The 12,968-nt window shown below is 40.1% G+C and overlaps 1 protein-coding gene across 7 annotated transcripts in view; it reads left to right on the forward strand.

Moving 5' to 3' along the window:
* The window catches only part of Nhsl1 (NHS like 1), a 212,845-nt gene that overhangs the window by 159,407 nt on the left and 40,470 nt on the right, over positions 1 to 12,968 (forward strand). For all 7 annotated transcript variants that reach the window (XM_090338044.1, XM_090338046.1, XM_090338049.1 and 4 more), the window contains exon 2: positions 541 to 693. In XM_090338044.1, the coding sequence (XP_090194170.1) occupies positions 541 to 693 (153 nt within the window). The remainder of the gene's footprint in view (positions 1 to 540; positions 694 to 12,968) is intronic.

The raw sequence follows: 12,968 nt of genomic DNA on the forward strand, positions 1-12,968 counted from the left end.
TTTAAGTTACAAATAGATCTTCTAAAGGTGCCATTTAAATATCTTAACTGAATTTTAAGTTTTTTCATTGGCTTTATTATAACAGTGGTGCTTTTAAATAATGCTATAGAAGGGAGCTGTTTGACCTTAACCTTTTGAAAGGAAATTTGTTTCTAGCTGGACAAAAAACATTGGATGATGCAATGGCATTTATAAACTTGAAATATATTATTTGCTGTGATGGAGTCATATTGGAATGGAAGGTGTCTGTCAGTTTTGTTGATCATTGTTCTGTTGTGGTAATAGGAGGAGAATGAAAAATACTAGGCAGTCATCCCCATACTGTTTCTATAAAACAGTATGGTGGGTATGGATCTTTTTCTTTACAGGTTCAGACCCCTGGAGTCTTAAGACTAAATCTCATTACAGTTTTGTCTCATATGCCCTGTTCAGACTGAACGGTGGTTGCCTTAGACAGCAAGACCTGCCTTACCTAGATATAGCACGTTTGGAGTGAAGCCTAGTCTGGTACCTGACTTTGCTCTGTCTTTCCTTCTGCAGCCGTTTCCAACCTAGATGAGGAGAGTCGGTGGGCAGTGCACTACACTGCTCCATGGCACCAGCAGGAGAACGTGTTCCTTCCCACCACGAGACCCCCCTGTGTGGAAGACCTGCATCGCCAAGCCAAGCTCAACCTCAAATCAGTGTTGAGGGGTAAGATAGCATTCCCTCTGACTTTCTTGTTCTCACAGTATTGTTAAAATTGGAGGCATCTTTTCAATCACCTTCTGTGAAAGATCTGTTGACTTTGAATGTTTTCATAAATATGATCTAGTACATGCCCAAAACGTTCAGATACCTGGAGGAACCTGCCTGTTTATAGATATGCAAATCTATCTTCTACCTCTTCCTCCTTCTTCCTCCCTCTTCCTCCTGCTCCTCCTCCTCCTCCTTCTAAAAATGTGCTACTGGTTAGAAACCTTTCAGCAAGTTTAAACTATTAGTAATAGTCCAATCCAAATCAACCCCACCTGACATAGAATGTTTAGCCCGGGGCCTTAAAAAAACTGTAACTATGGAAAGCAAATTTGTTAAAGGCAATAGTTTTTAGTGGCTTGTTCACTTTAATTCAACTTAGTTAAAAGGGGATCTGTGCTACGCAAGGTGGCTCATGCCTGTAATCCCAGCTACTCAGGAGGCTGAGATCTGAGGATTGCAGTTCAAAGCTAGCCCAGGCACTAAAGTCAGTGAAACTCTTATCTCCAATTAACCACCAGAAAACTAGAAGTGGCGCTGTGGCTCAAGGGGTAGGGCAGTAGCCATGAGCTGAAGAGCTCAGAGACAACACCTAGGACCAGAGTTCAAGCCCCATAACTGAAATTAAAGAGAGAGGAAGAGAGAAAGAGAGGGGGGGAGAGGGAGGGAGAGAGGGAGGGAGACATGTGTATAAATTGATTTGGTTTATAGAAACTTGGGTAGTATTCAGTTGAGTACTTCCTTGAGTACAGGTTGTTAGTAGATGGTCAGGAGGTCAGGATACACAGTAGTTAGGGGAAAATAAAGGAGTAGATTCCTGTAGTTAGTGCAAAACCCTCATATGCACTTCAACTTACTGTTGATATTGGATTGGAATGTGCAAAAGGAAAACTTCCATCCCAAAGGCAAGAGGTGTAGGGGTCAAAGTGGGGGTAGGAATAAGGTGGAGGATCTAAAATAGAATAAGCTACTTAGAAAATACAGATTTGCCCATAAGACAGCAAATCAAAGCTCTTTTTTTTTTTTTTCTTTTGCCAGTTCCAGGGCTTGAACTCAGGGCCTGGGCACTGTCTTTGCACTTCCTCAGGGCTAGAGCTCTACCACTTTAGTCACAGCACCACTTCTGGCTTTTTCAATGAATGTGGTACCAAGGAATCGAACCTGGGTCTTCATGTATATTAGGTCAAACTCCTGGTCCCAGCAAATCAAGTTTTTGCCCTGACAGATCCTGCTTCTATCAGATTTCTCTTATTATATAATATTTGGAATATAAGTATATAATAAGTTTGGTCATCTGAAATTTAATTAAACTGAGTGTCCTGTATCCAGTTGTCTTAAGACTTAAATCTGGGAGCAATTGCCATTGAATCAAGGAAAACACACCATAAAGACTTGTAATTTTAATGGGAATTTTTACTTGCATTGGTCATTTATTAAGCGATCATTTTTTAATGTCTTACAGCAGTTATTACTAACTCACATTTATTAAACACCTATGGTACTAGGTGTAGTCTAGGCTTATTACATACATTGTCTCATGTAGTTTCCACTATAATGTGACTACAAGCTTTAATTCTACCTTGCTGGAAAAATAGAGACATACAGATTCAAAAGTTGTGGACAACCTCAAGGTTAACAGTAGGACCAAGACTTAAATTTATACAGACTATGCCTTTAGAGCTCACAGTCTTTTCTCTGGCACTAAATCGTCTTTAACAAGTGTTGATCGGAAGTTTATTTTTCTTATGGAAGTTCAGAATACTGAACCTGGGTCCATTTGTCAAGGAACTTACTTTTCTTTACTGGGGCTTGATCTCTGGGCTTAGACACTGTCCCTGGGCTCCTTTTGCTCAAGGCTAGCACTTGAGCCATAGTGTCACTTCTGGCTTTTTCTGTGATTAATTAAAGATAAGAATCTCATAGACTTCCCTGCCCCACTGGCTTCACACTGCAATCTTAAGATCTCCATTTCCTAAGTAGCTAGGATTATGGTCCAGAGCCACTGGTGCCTAGCTAAGGATTTTAAACCTTGTAACTGTAGTGCAAATCAGGATGTGAAAAATACTCGGGAGATGTATCAGAAATTGTCATATGGGAATTTTAAAAAGTAGATAATTTTGGCTTGAAGAAAGGCAGAAAAGCTAACAATAGATCCACCATAGTGTCTTCTTCATAAAAGCACATTGTAAGTCAGGGCTCCGTTTTTTTTTTTTTTCTTTTTAATTTTTATAATGCATAGATTATGTTTTGTATATTGTTTTCTCTTGTACCTTATCACATTTTTAACTTTAGTCTCTCCAGAAGCAAGGGCATTATTGGATTATGCTTTTTATTTAGTCTGAGCAACGTATATGTTCAATGACTCCCAGCTTTAGTACTTGTTTAGCTCACTTGTTTGGCCTTGGACTTGGACTTGGAACTTCATTTCCTTCGTGATATTAGTTGCTCAGTGTAGCTACATCAGACCCATTTTCTTCAGAACCCTTCAGCTCCCATCCCTTTATCTGTAGTGAACTTCAGTGAGGATGTGTCTACTTATAGCTCACCTTCCTCCCCCACATAATGAATACCAGGGCAGAATGGCTGTGTTCTGAGGACAAATCCCTGAGGCAGCTGTTCTGCAGTAGCAGAGCCCTGGCTTGTAGGAAGCACACTCACGAAGATATGCATGAGGTTGAATATTCAAGCCCAGCTCTGTTTTGATCCCTCTCCAGGAAATTGTGCTTCACTACCTCCTTCATGTGTTTTCAAGTTCCACACCAGGGCTTTTATGACTGTAGAAGATTGAACATTTGCCTGTAGACTTTTCTGCTTTTGTTTTCTTCTTGATTAGTGAGTACCTCATGCAAAATATCAGACACTGGCTTTATCTTAACTTGAATTTTATTTTTGAAAACGTATTTGCTTTTATAATTGGTAGAATTACACAGCATTAACAACATGAACAACTTTAGAAAATTCTTGGAGTTCAACTTCTAAACTCTAGGTTTTAAGACTACTTTTGATGTTTCAGATAAATAATAATATGGGAAAGAGAAGTAAGAAAGAGCACCTGTGTTCTTTTGTTACTCATTGTTTGCTTTCAATCACTTTCCATCAGAACAGAACTTCACGTCCCACTTCCCCTGCATCATCTTAGCAACCAGAGGTAAACTCAACAGGAGGGCAGAGTATCAATTGCCTGATTTCCCGTGCACATTAAAAATGAGTAAACAAGCCAGGTGGTAGCTCAAGCTTTTATTTTCTTAGCTTCTCAGGAGGCTGAGATCTGAGGATCAATTTTCAAAGCCAGTCCAGATAGGAGGGTCTTTTATCCCAATTAACTAGCAAAAAACTAAAAGTAGAGCTAGCCTTGAGCAAAAAAGCTCAGGGACAATGTCTAGGGTCTGAGCCCTAGGACTGGCACATAAACAGATAAACAAAGCATTCAGTCTGAAAGATAAACACTACTGAGACATATTGTTACGTGAAGTGTCAGTTTAACACAGCCTCGGTGTTCTTTACTTGAACATGTAGAGAAGTAACTGATCATAGAGTAAATGACCTATTTTGTTCATATTTACTCTTTTACAGGAATTCATACTGTAACTCTGACCAAAATTTCAAGAAAGGAATTATTTTTATCCTAAACAGATGCTTTCTTATGATCATTAAATATGAATTACTCTCTGAATTACTCTGTAAATTTCTGTCGTTTCCCCACCCCCCCCCACACACACACACACTAGAGTTTGAATTTAGGGCCTTACAGTTGTGAAGCACGAGTTTACTACTTGAGCCATGACCTTAGTCAGTCTATCAGTCTTTATGGGAAAGTCCTTACTTTAAAGAATCACAGGATGTGAAGGGAAATGATACAGTGAGCGCTAATGAACTAATTACTAAATGTTGTAAACATATACTTCTTAAAGTAATGTGGAAATATTTAGTGGTCAGTCAAGTGACTGAGGAAGACACCCGCATGTTGGGGATTGTTTTATGAAATGCTGTATTTAAGTTTGTACCTAAAAGCAGATAGTAGCCATAATTTAATCAAGATCTGAACACTGACTCTGTACTTCAAACTGATTTTTCTATTAATTGATTGATTGATTGATTGTAGTGCTGGGGATCACACACAGGGCCTTGCACATTCTAGATAAGTATTCCACCACTGAACTACGTTCTCAGCTCTTGGTATTTTAGAGTTAGGGTGTCGCTAGAGAGCCCAAGCTGATCTTCAACTCGAGATCTTTCTGCCTCAGCTTCCTGAGTGTCAGGATCATAAGAATGCACTGCCATGCTTGCTTTGATGCCAGTAGGCTTGTGAACTGCTGAAAGCTTGTGGGGAACTTTAAAGGGCTGAGCTCTGTCTTGCGGTCAGTGTTTGATGGAAGTGTGGAATAACTATGGTGGACAATAGGAAGGACTTGAAAATCCATGAGAAGCACCATGCTCCTTCACCTTCCCATTTGCCCATTCCCAGGTTGCAGGTGACAGTCTTTCCTGCTGTCTACCCTATCAGGTTGTGCACTTGGAACAGGTGAAGTTTTTGCAGTTTCATTCACTCCTAATATAGCCAGACATCTTTTCAGTTATCCAAAAAAGAAATTTACTCAGCATCTTACTGGATTTCCAGAATTCTACCCTTTTATCCCTATAATTGTTTGAACCCTTTATAAACTTCATTGGAGATAGCCATGATGAGATGTAACCAAGATTTTATCCACTTAGCTTTTGGCTTTACTGAGTCTCAAGTGGAAAAGGAGAATTGAGAACTAGGAATAGGCTCAGTGAGAGGTTCATTTTGTTCCTTTACAGCTTAGAGACCTCAGTTGCCAATAATGAACATATTAAAAGCTGACATAAGACATCATTTTCAAGTTTCCATCCCCCAAAAGCCCAACTTAAGAGAGATAAACATGAGTTTTCACAGTCTGTTTAACAGACAATTTAGTCACTGTATCTGTGTACACTTCTGCCTGAATTAGTTCACAGAGCATCTGTTGTTGACATCAGAAATGTTCTGTAGTCACAGCTCTTTCCTGAAGAAATACATTTTAGCAGGTCAGCTTGCTCTGGTGCTCTAGAATTAGAAGTGTGAGCACAGGAAAGAGTATTGAATTTGGCTTATGTTCATTTAAAGTTAGAGGTTTATGTTTATTATATCTGGAAGGATAGGAGTTGAGGATTTACCATGTGGAAAAATGACTGCTTATACCAAATGGTTAAATGCAGTTTAACCATACACATGCCATCCTATTCAACATTTAAGAATATGATACCTTTCTGTATCGACTAAGTAGGATTTCTATGTAGTTTCATCCAGGTTTCTCTAACAGTTCCTGATACCAGACTTGATCTGAAATTGACTTTCTCTACCTTTCATTGCCATGAAACCTTCTACTGCTCTTTAGCTAAACGAGAAAGTTTATCTGAGTAGAGGCTATGGACTTCTCTGGAATCCCAGCGGAGCTTTGTCTGTCACATCTTCCTTGGATGCATGGGGCCCTGAGATGTCACAGATAGCCTTTGCATCTTGGACTGTGGCTTGTCTTCCTAGAGGTCCTGTGGCCAATACTTTTACAGATGTGACATTGTAACACTGACTGCTTGTTCTCCTAAATAATGTTATTAACATTACCCTCCTATTTTTAAAAAGTAATGGGAACCAGTTGTGGTGGCTAATGCCTATCAGGAGGCTGAGATCTGAGGATCCCAGATCAAAGCCAGCCCAGGCACTAAAAAGTCCGTGAGACTCTTATCTCCAATTAATCACCAGAAAACTGGAAGTGTGGCTGTGGTTCAAGGGATAGTAGAGGGATAGCCTTGAGTTGAGCTCAGGGACAACGCCCAGGCCCAGAGTTCAAGTCCCATGACCAAAAAAAAAAGTGATGGGTAAATAGACCAGTACATAAAACATCTGCAGCTTAAATTAACTATATCTACTTAGTCATTACGTAGATCAAGAGGTATAACATGACCTAAATCCAGAAGCTTCCTATTCTTATTTTCTAACAGGGAAGGTCCTGAGATTAATGAAAACTTTGGGTCACTATCTCATTTTAGGCCTAACTTTGTGTTTGTTGATTCAACAGTTTGAACTTTTTTCATCTGTAAAGATGATCATAGTACCTATTTTCATGGAAGTAAAATGAACATCTTTATTTCAGATATCTCAAAGGACCTGCCCCACATGTGGAAACTGTGTATTTGTTGAAGAAAAGCTATATTTTAATTAAAAGTATGATGAAACACCTGTATTAACTATGTGGTTCTCAGCTCTCTTTCCCAAATAGCTACCAGAACTTTGTTAGTGCTTTCCATGTATGCTCTAGTACTGTCATGCACTTGGGGGAGCAGGGAGAGCAAGAAGCAATGCCAGATGACAGTGGCAGCCTTTTTATCTGCTCACCAGCAGTCTTGGAAAAGCACCTAGAACCCCAAACTGGATGGAGCCTACCAGTCCTCTCTCTGGTCATCTCCCCCTTTTGCCTCCTACAACCTGAGGATTCCTGATGAGTGCCATGTTGGCCTATTCTGATCTCAGATCCCAGGGCCATGAAAGACACTTGTTCCTTTGGTTTTCTTCAGCCTTCCTCCCATTTCCCTAGGGGCAAAGCTCACCCTGTGAATTTAATGGTCCAAGTCAAATTTGGTTTCTTTAGCTAGTTAATTTAGGAAATTGAGATTAGGCCATTGTTGCCTAAAGGCTGGTAGATTCACACTTGCTCCAGAAATTCTCTTTACTCATCCTTGATTGCATTAGCATTCAAATTAATGTAAAAGAAATAAGAAAGCATTACTCAGTGGCATGTGTGATTGTATAATCTTAATGCCATTTGCTGCTTAGTTTTAGGGTTCTAATAGGTCATTAGTACCTCAGCAGCCTTTAAGAAAATAAAAGAGTTACAGGTTATAAAGGAAGAAGGTTTGGAAATAATTAGCTAAACATTTTGCATTTTTTACATATTTCACGCCTAGCCTAATTTGGTGCTTCCTGAAGGATCCTTTAGTGAAACTAGTATAAAGGAGAAAAAGGATATTGTTAGCTAAAGAAAAAATATGTTAAGTTTTTTTATACACATGTGTAACTGATTTAAATTATTCTCAAGTTTAAACAAAAATAAGACTAGATTTGGGGCAGTTAGGAAGTAGGAACCACTGAAGATAGGAAATAAATCTTCTCATTTTCTTAAACCACAGCGGCATGAACACCTTTGGTTGTCACTGCTTCTGGGAAAAGCATATGGGAGGCCATTGTTCTGTTTCCACCAGTGTTGTTTGTACACAGCTGTAGGATGTCAGGAGTCAGATCTCATCTTTGTACTTGGCTTCTTTCTCTGGAACACAATTTATGATCTTGTCAGTTCCTTCTAAACTATAAAATTCAGATTGGCCTTTCAGTACTTAACTTAAGGGTCATATGTGTGAAGTTTATTAACATAAAGATAAAACTGACTGGTAACATAAGCCCCGGAAAAACTAGATTGTCTGAAATTAGCTTTGTGTTGAAACCAACATTTTCTAAGCATGTATTGTAAGTGAGTCATTGGACTGGATATTGAAGTCAAAGATGAGTAGCTTTGGGGCTTTCTTACAGCAGCTTAAAGCAAGCCGGAGAGATAAGATAAGACATGAATAACTCAGGTACAGGGTTGAGGAAGCTGATGTTATTGAGATTCATCCCACTCCTGGGTGTTGTCTTAAAGATGTAAAGCCAATCGTGCCTGTTCTTAATTTAAAATTCTCAGCTTCTGTTAACCAACAGAAAAAAAACTATAAGCTCTTTAGTGGCCAAGAACCTTCACAAACAAATTCTTGCTTGTCTAGCCTTGTCAGCCAGCTTCCTAGGTCTCTCCCATGAATCTCTTAACCCCTTTTCTTAATAAGTTCTCCCGTTGTGCCTTCACATGGAGGGGAAAAAAATGCTCAAACTAACATGTTCCCTAGCCTTGTTCATCTCTTCTCTCCACTGTCAAGTTCTTCCCACCTGTGCCTTCTCCCTCCCACTTGGATAACTACTGTCCCATTGAGAGTTGTTCTGTGGGTGCACAAGTCCCCATAGGCTCTTCTGCATGTCACAGGGCAATTTGGGACCTCCCTTCTCTTTGCCCTACATTCCCATAGAGCTGTGTTTCAGTTAAACAGTTGATGATCTTCTATATAACCCAGTTATATTTCCCTCCCCACCTGATGGCAAGATCCTTGGAAGCCAGTACTTGGTCTTTTGTGTCCCCAGCACACAGTCCCATGCAGAGACTAAATACTGTTGTGTTTATGGAGGCCCTAATGACATTTGGAAAGGTCAACTGGAACTCAGGACAGGGCACAACTGGCATGACTATGGGCATCACTAGAGTGGAGATGGGTAGAGCAGAGGGCAAAGGATTGTGAGGGTTGTATCCCACAAAGTTCATTTTAGGGGCCCTCTGGGAAGAAGAAGACAAGTGAGCAGTTGGGGAAGAAGAAAGCTAGTGGTGGAGATCACACAGTTATCCTACATTGGTGGATGGATGGGAAAGATCAAAGGAATTGATCAGCAGGTGGCCATTGTTGACCTGTGATCAGGAAGTTGAGCGGCAGTAAACCTGAGGCCTAAGAGGAGGATCAGAGGTTGTGACCTCTGACTTAGGAAGCTGAAGAAGCATGTTTTAAGGTGGAGCCAAATCATGTTCACTAGTTGTTATTAGAGGTTGGTGGAAATGTGGCTCCACTGTCTTGTTAGTTCTCTGATGGGGAGGATGACTTCATTTGCTACTCTGGGCAGTGCTTGTCAACCTAATTAGGCTGACTTTTCAAAGGCAAATGATAATGTAATTGAAGGCTTATTCTTTTGAGTGTGTTTGGTATTCATTAGAGGGAGAATTTTTGTCCTTAGGAAAGTTGCCTGACCTGATGGAACAGGTATTAAATCCCCTATTGACAAAAGAGAACAGAGACAAAAATGTGAGACTAACAGAATGGAAATTATAAACAAAGGGGGCTATTTAACGTCTCTTGGTTTATGAAAGCTATTCCAAATATGGTCATCTTGAAAGAACTGCTTCCTAAGAGGAGTTAATCAGGGAGAGGGAAGTCAGATAGAGAAGCAAAGGGAAAATGAAGAAGAACCATTGCTTTTTCTGATAGTAAAAAGGCTTTCTGTCCCCCTCCCGCCCCCCCGCCCTTTTTTAATGATAGCACCACACAAAAGATAGACTGGCAAAGACAGTCATTCAGATGATCCAGGTCTTGACAAAGCACTATGGATTGTTTAAACAAAAGCTTTTTGTGTTGTTTTTGTGTCCACAGCCAGTCTGCTGTCTCAGCAATTCTATTTTCACTTCTGATAAAGTAACTTGAGTGGCCTCGCTGGGTGCAGTATAAAAATGCCACATTGAAGGGCCTGTGGATAAGAATTGTTATCATTCCCCACACAGCTAAAGTCTCTGGTGCTGGCAGAGGATCTCTGCAGGCTATTTGATACTGAGTAACCTTGGTGATGCTCCTCACTGCCAGCCATAGAGCTTTGTAATCGTAACGTGAAATGAGATCACCTCCAACTTGGCTATGCTCTGGTGGTGCTCAGCTAGAATTTGAACTCTTTTTACACACTCACATTAATCACAGGGCACTAAAAGGCTCTGCCTTCCTTTAAATCAGATTTAGTTCTTCAAGTCTTCTTAAATGAATTTAGGTATGTGAAAAGGAGACATCTTTTAAAAGTTGGTGTTTAGTAATGGAAAATAGCATTCTTTTCATGGGTTGCTGGGAAAAGCAAAGCTGACCATTTATCCAATAAATTAAGGATTAATATTTAACTCCTAAGGTATTTTTGGATGTGTTTGTGCCACTATAATAGGAATTAATCAGGAGTAGCTTTTTTTCTTTTTAAGTTGGCGTAGCTTTTTAAAAAAATCTTTTTACATAACTGAGTTTGTATAAAGTGAGTGAGAGATTGGTTCAGTGACAACTTTTCAGTGTGTGCTGCTACATTAGCACATTCATCTCCATTTTCATGGTTGTGTTGATGACCACAGTTAATATCATATTCCTCTCTATGGCCCTCTACCTCCCTACCCTAACCTCTCTTCATTTCTCTGAATTGAATTGGAGAAGTGAAGTAGATAGTGAACAAACTCATCTGCCACTTCCTCACTCATTACCTTCCTCCTCAGAACTCATCGGAATATGTGCTTCTGAAAGTATGGCTTTTCTATGACATTGATTCTGCCTGTCCAGAATCATAGTCTGCAGCTTTTGAGAGTTGATCGTGATGCATTTAGCCTTCTAATTCTGGACTTAGTGTGTTCGGATTCTGTTGCTATGACAAAATGCCTGAGACAGATAAGGGAGGAAAAATCTCCCCTGGCTCACTGTTTTAGGATTTCAGTCCATGCCTGGCTGACTCCTTTGTTTCTGACCTGTGGTGAGGTAGTACATTGTGGTAGAAGAGCATGGCAGAGCAAAGCTGCACACGCATCTCATGGGAAGAAACAGAGATAGGAAAAGAGACTGCGGACCAGATGTAGCTTTCAAAGGCACACCCCTAGTGACCTAATTCCTCCAATCAGGCCCCTTCCGCAGTTTCTTCCACTTCCCAGTGGCTCCTGCAATTATCCACCAATGAATTACTCTGCTAATTACGTCAGAACCCCCATAGCCCAGTCACTTCCTCCAAAGCTCTGCCAGTAAACATTGCATGAATTAAACTCGTGGCATTTCGTATCCAAACCATAAGTCAGCTTCCTGAAAGTCTACCAAGACAAAATTTGCTGTGGTAGACAACCCTGATTGAGCACTATGTATTATCTTCAGTTTCTCCTCCTGTCCTACCAACTCTTTCTTCATCCTCTTATTGCTTAATTAAAAATTACATGAATTGTGTATAGGGCGGTCCATGTAATGGGAAGGCATTGTATTCTATACAATACTCACCCCCAGAGTATACTTACACATAAAGGTACAGACTACCAGCACGGTGGGAATACCATATGCCCTTAGTAAATTTAGGTGGAAAATGTGGCCAAGGATAAATGCAGTGAGTGAACGATGGGGCCAACACTTCTGTCATCCATCACAGACTCTATTAAACACATGGACTCACCCCTAACTTCACACTGAGTCAGGTCATATAGAGCTTAGAAACCAGTAGGAGGACTTTTACTTTTACTTTCAGGACATGAAAAGCCATTTGGAAAGATTGGAGCTCAAGTCCTATAAACTGACTCATCATCATCATTAAGTGGATAAGCGTGGCCCCGTGTTAAAAGTTCAGAGTTAAAAAGCTGGGTGTGGTGGGCCATGCTTACAGTCCCGTCTCCTCAGGAGTTGGAGGTAGGTAGCTTAAGGTGCAAATCCTGACAGGGTTAAAGCTTGATGCTGAATCTGAAAAACAAACTAAAGGAAAGAGTTGAGGATGTAGCTCAAGTGACAGAGTGTTTGTATAGCCTGGTTAGGCCTTGAGTTTAGTCCCTAGAATGGCCCCCTACACTCAAAAAAAAAAAAAAATCAGAAGTCAGAGCCTAGGCAGACATCATTGGATAAAAGATGACAGCAGTCCTAATCATGACGCTTCTTGTGTATCTGGAGCTGATGTAGATGTTAAAGGTAAAAGCCCTTCAAACATTTAAGGAAATACAGACGCATGAAATACTTCCACAAATAGTAAAATGAAAGTTTTTTCCTAAATGGGGAAAAAATAGGAACTAGAAGTAGATGCTAGATAACAGCATTCTGCTCTCTTCCTTTGATCTAGATCACTGCAGATAAATTATTTTTCCTCTCTTTCTGTTTAGGTGTAAGCTTGTCAAGCAGTTCCTATTAGAGACACAATAAAAGTAATAGGCTAACTCATTTCCCCTTTAGACCTGTTACTATTCTTCATGTTGAATATGTAGGAGTTTCCTTTCACCTTTTTTGAGAATTCCCTACCCTCTCCCGATGGAGAAGACCTCTCTCTCACCTCTACCCCAGTAGTATCTTGTTGACCACTTTCTAGCTTTGTAGGCTTAGACTTAAGTTATTAAACCACAAATTTGACTCAAACCTTGATACTTTGTGTTGCTTTGGATGCTAAGTGCCATTGAAGTGAAAGCAGTAAAGAGCTGGGCTTATGGGCACATTTACTGTTAGGTAGATTTGAGTTTAGTACTCAGTGTATAGTAACATGCTTTTATGTCACTGTAAGCATCCTTGTATATATATGTGTGTGTGTATATTATAGATAGATAGGTAGATAGGTAGATAGATAGGTAGATAGATAGATAGAT

Source organism: Megascapheus bottae, chromosome 8, assembly GCF_031878675.1.
Source record: "Megascapheus bottae isolate mThoBot1 chromosome 8, mThoBot2.hap1, whole genome shotgun sequence".
Lineage (NCBI taxonomy): Eukaryota > Metazoa > Chordata > Mammalia > Rodentia > Geomyidae > Megascapheus > Megascapheus bottae.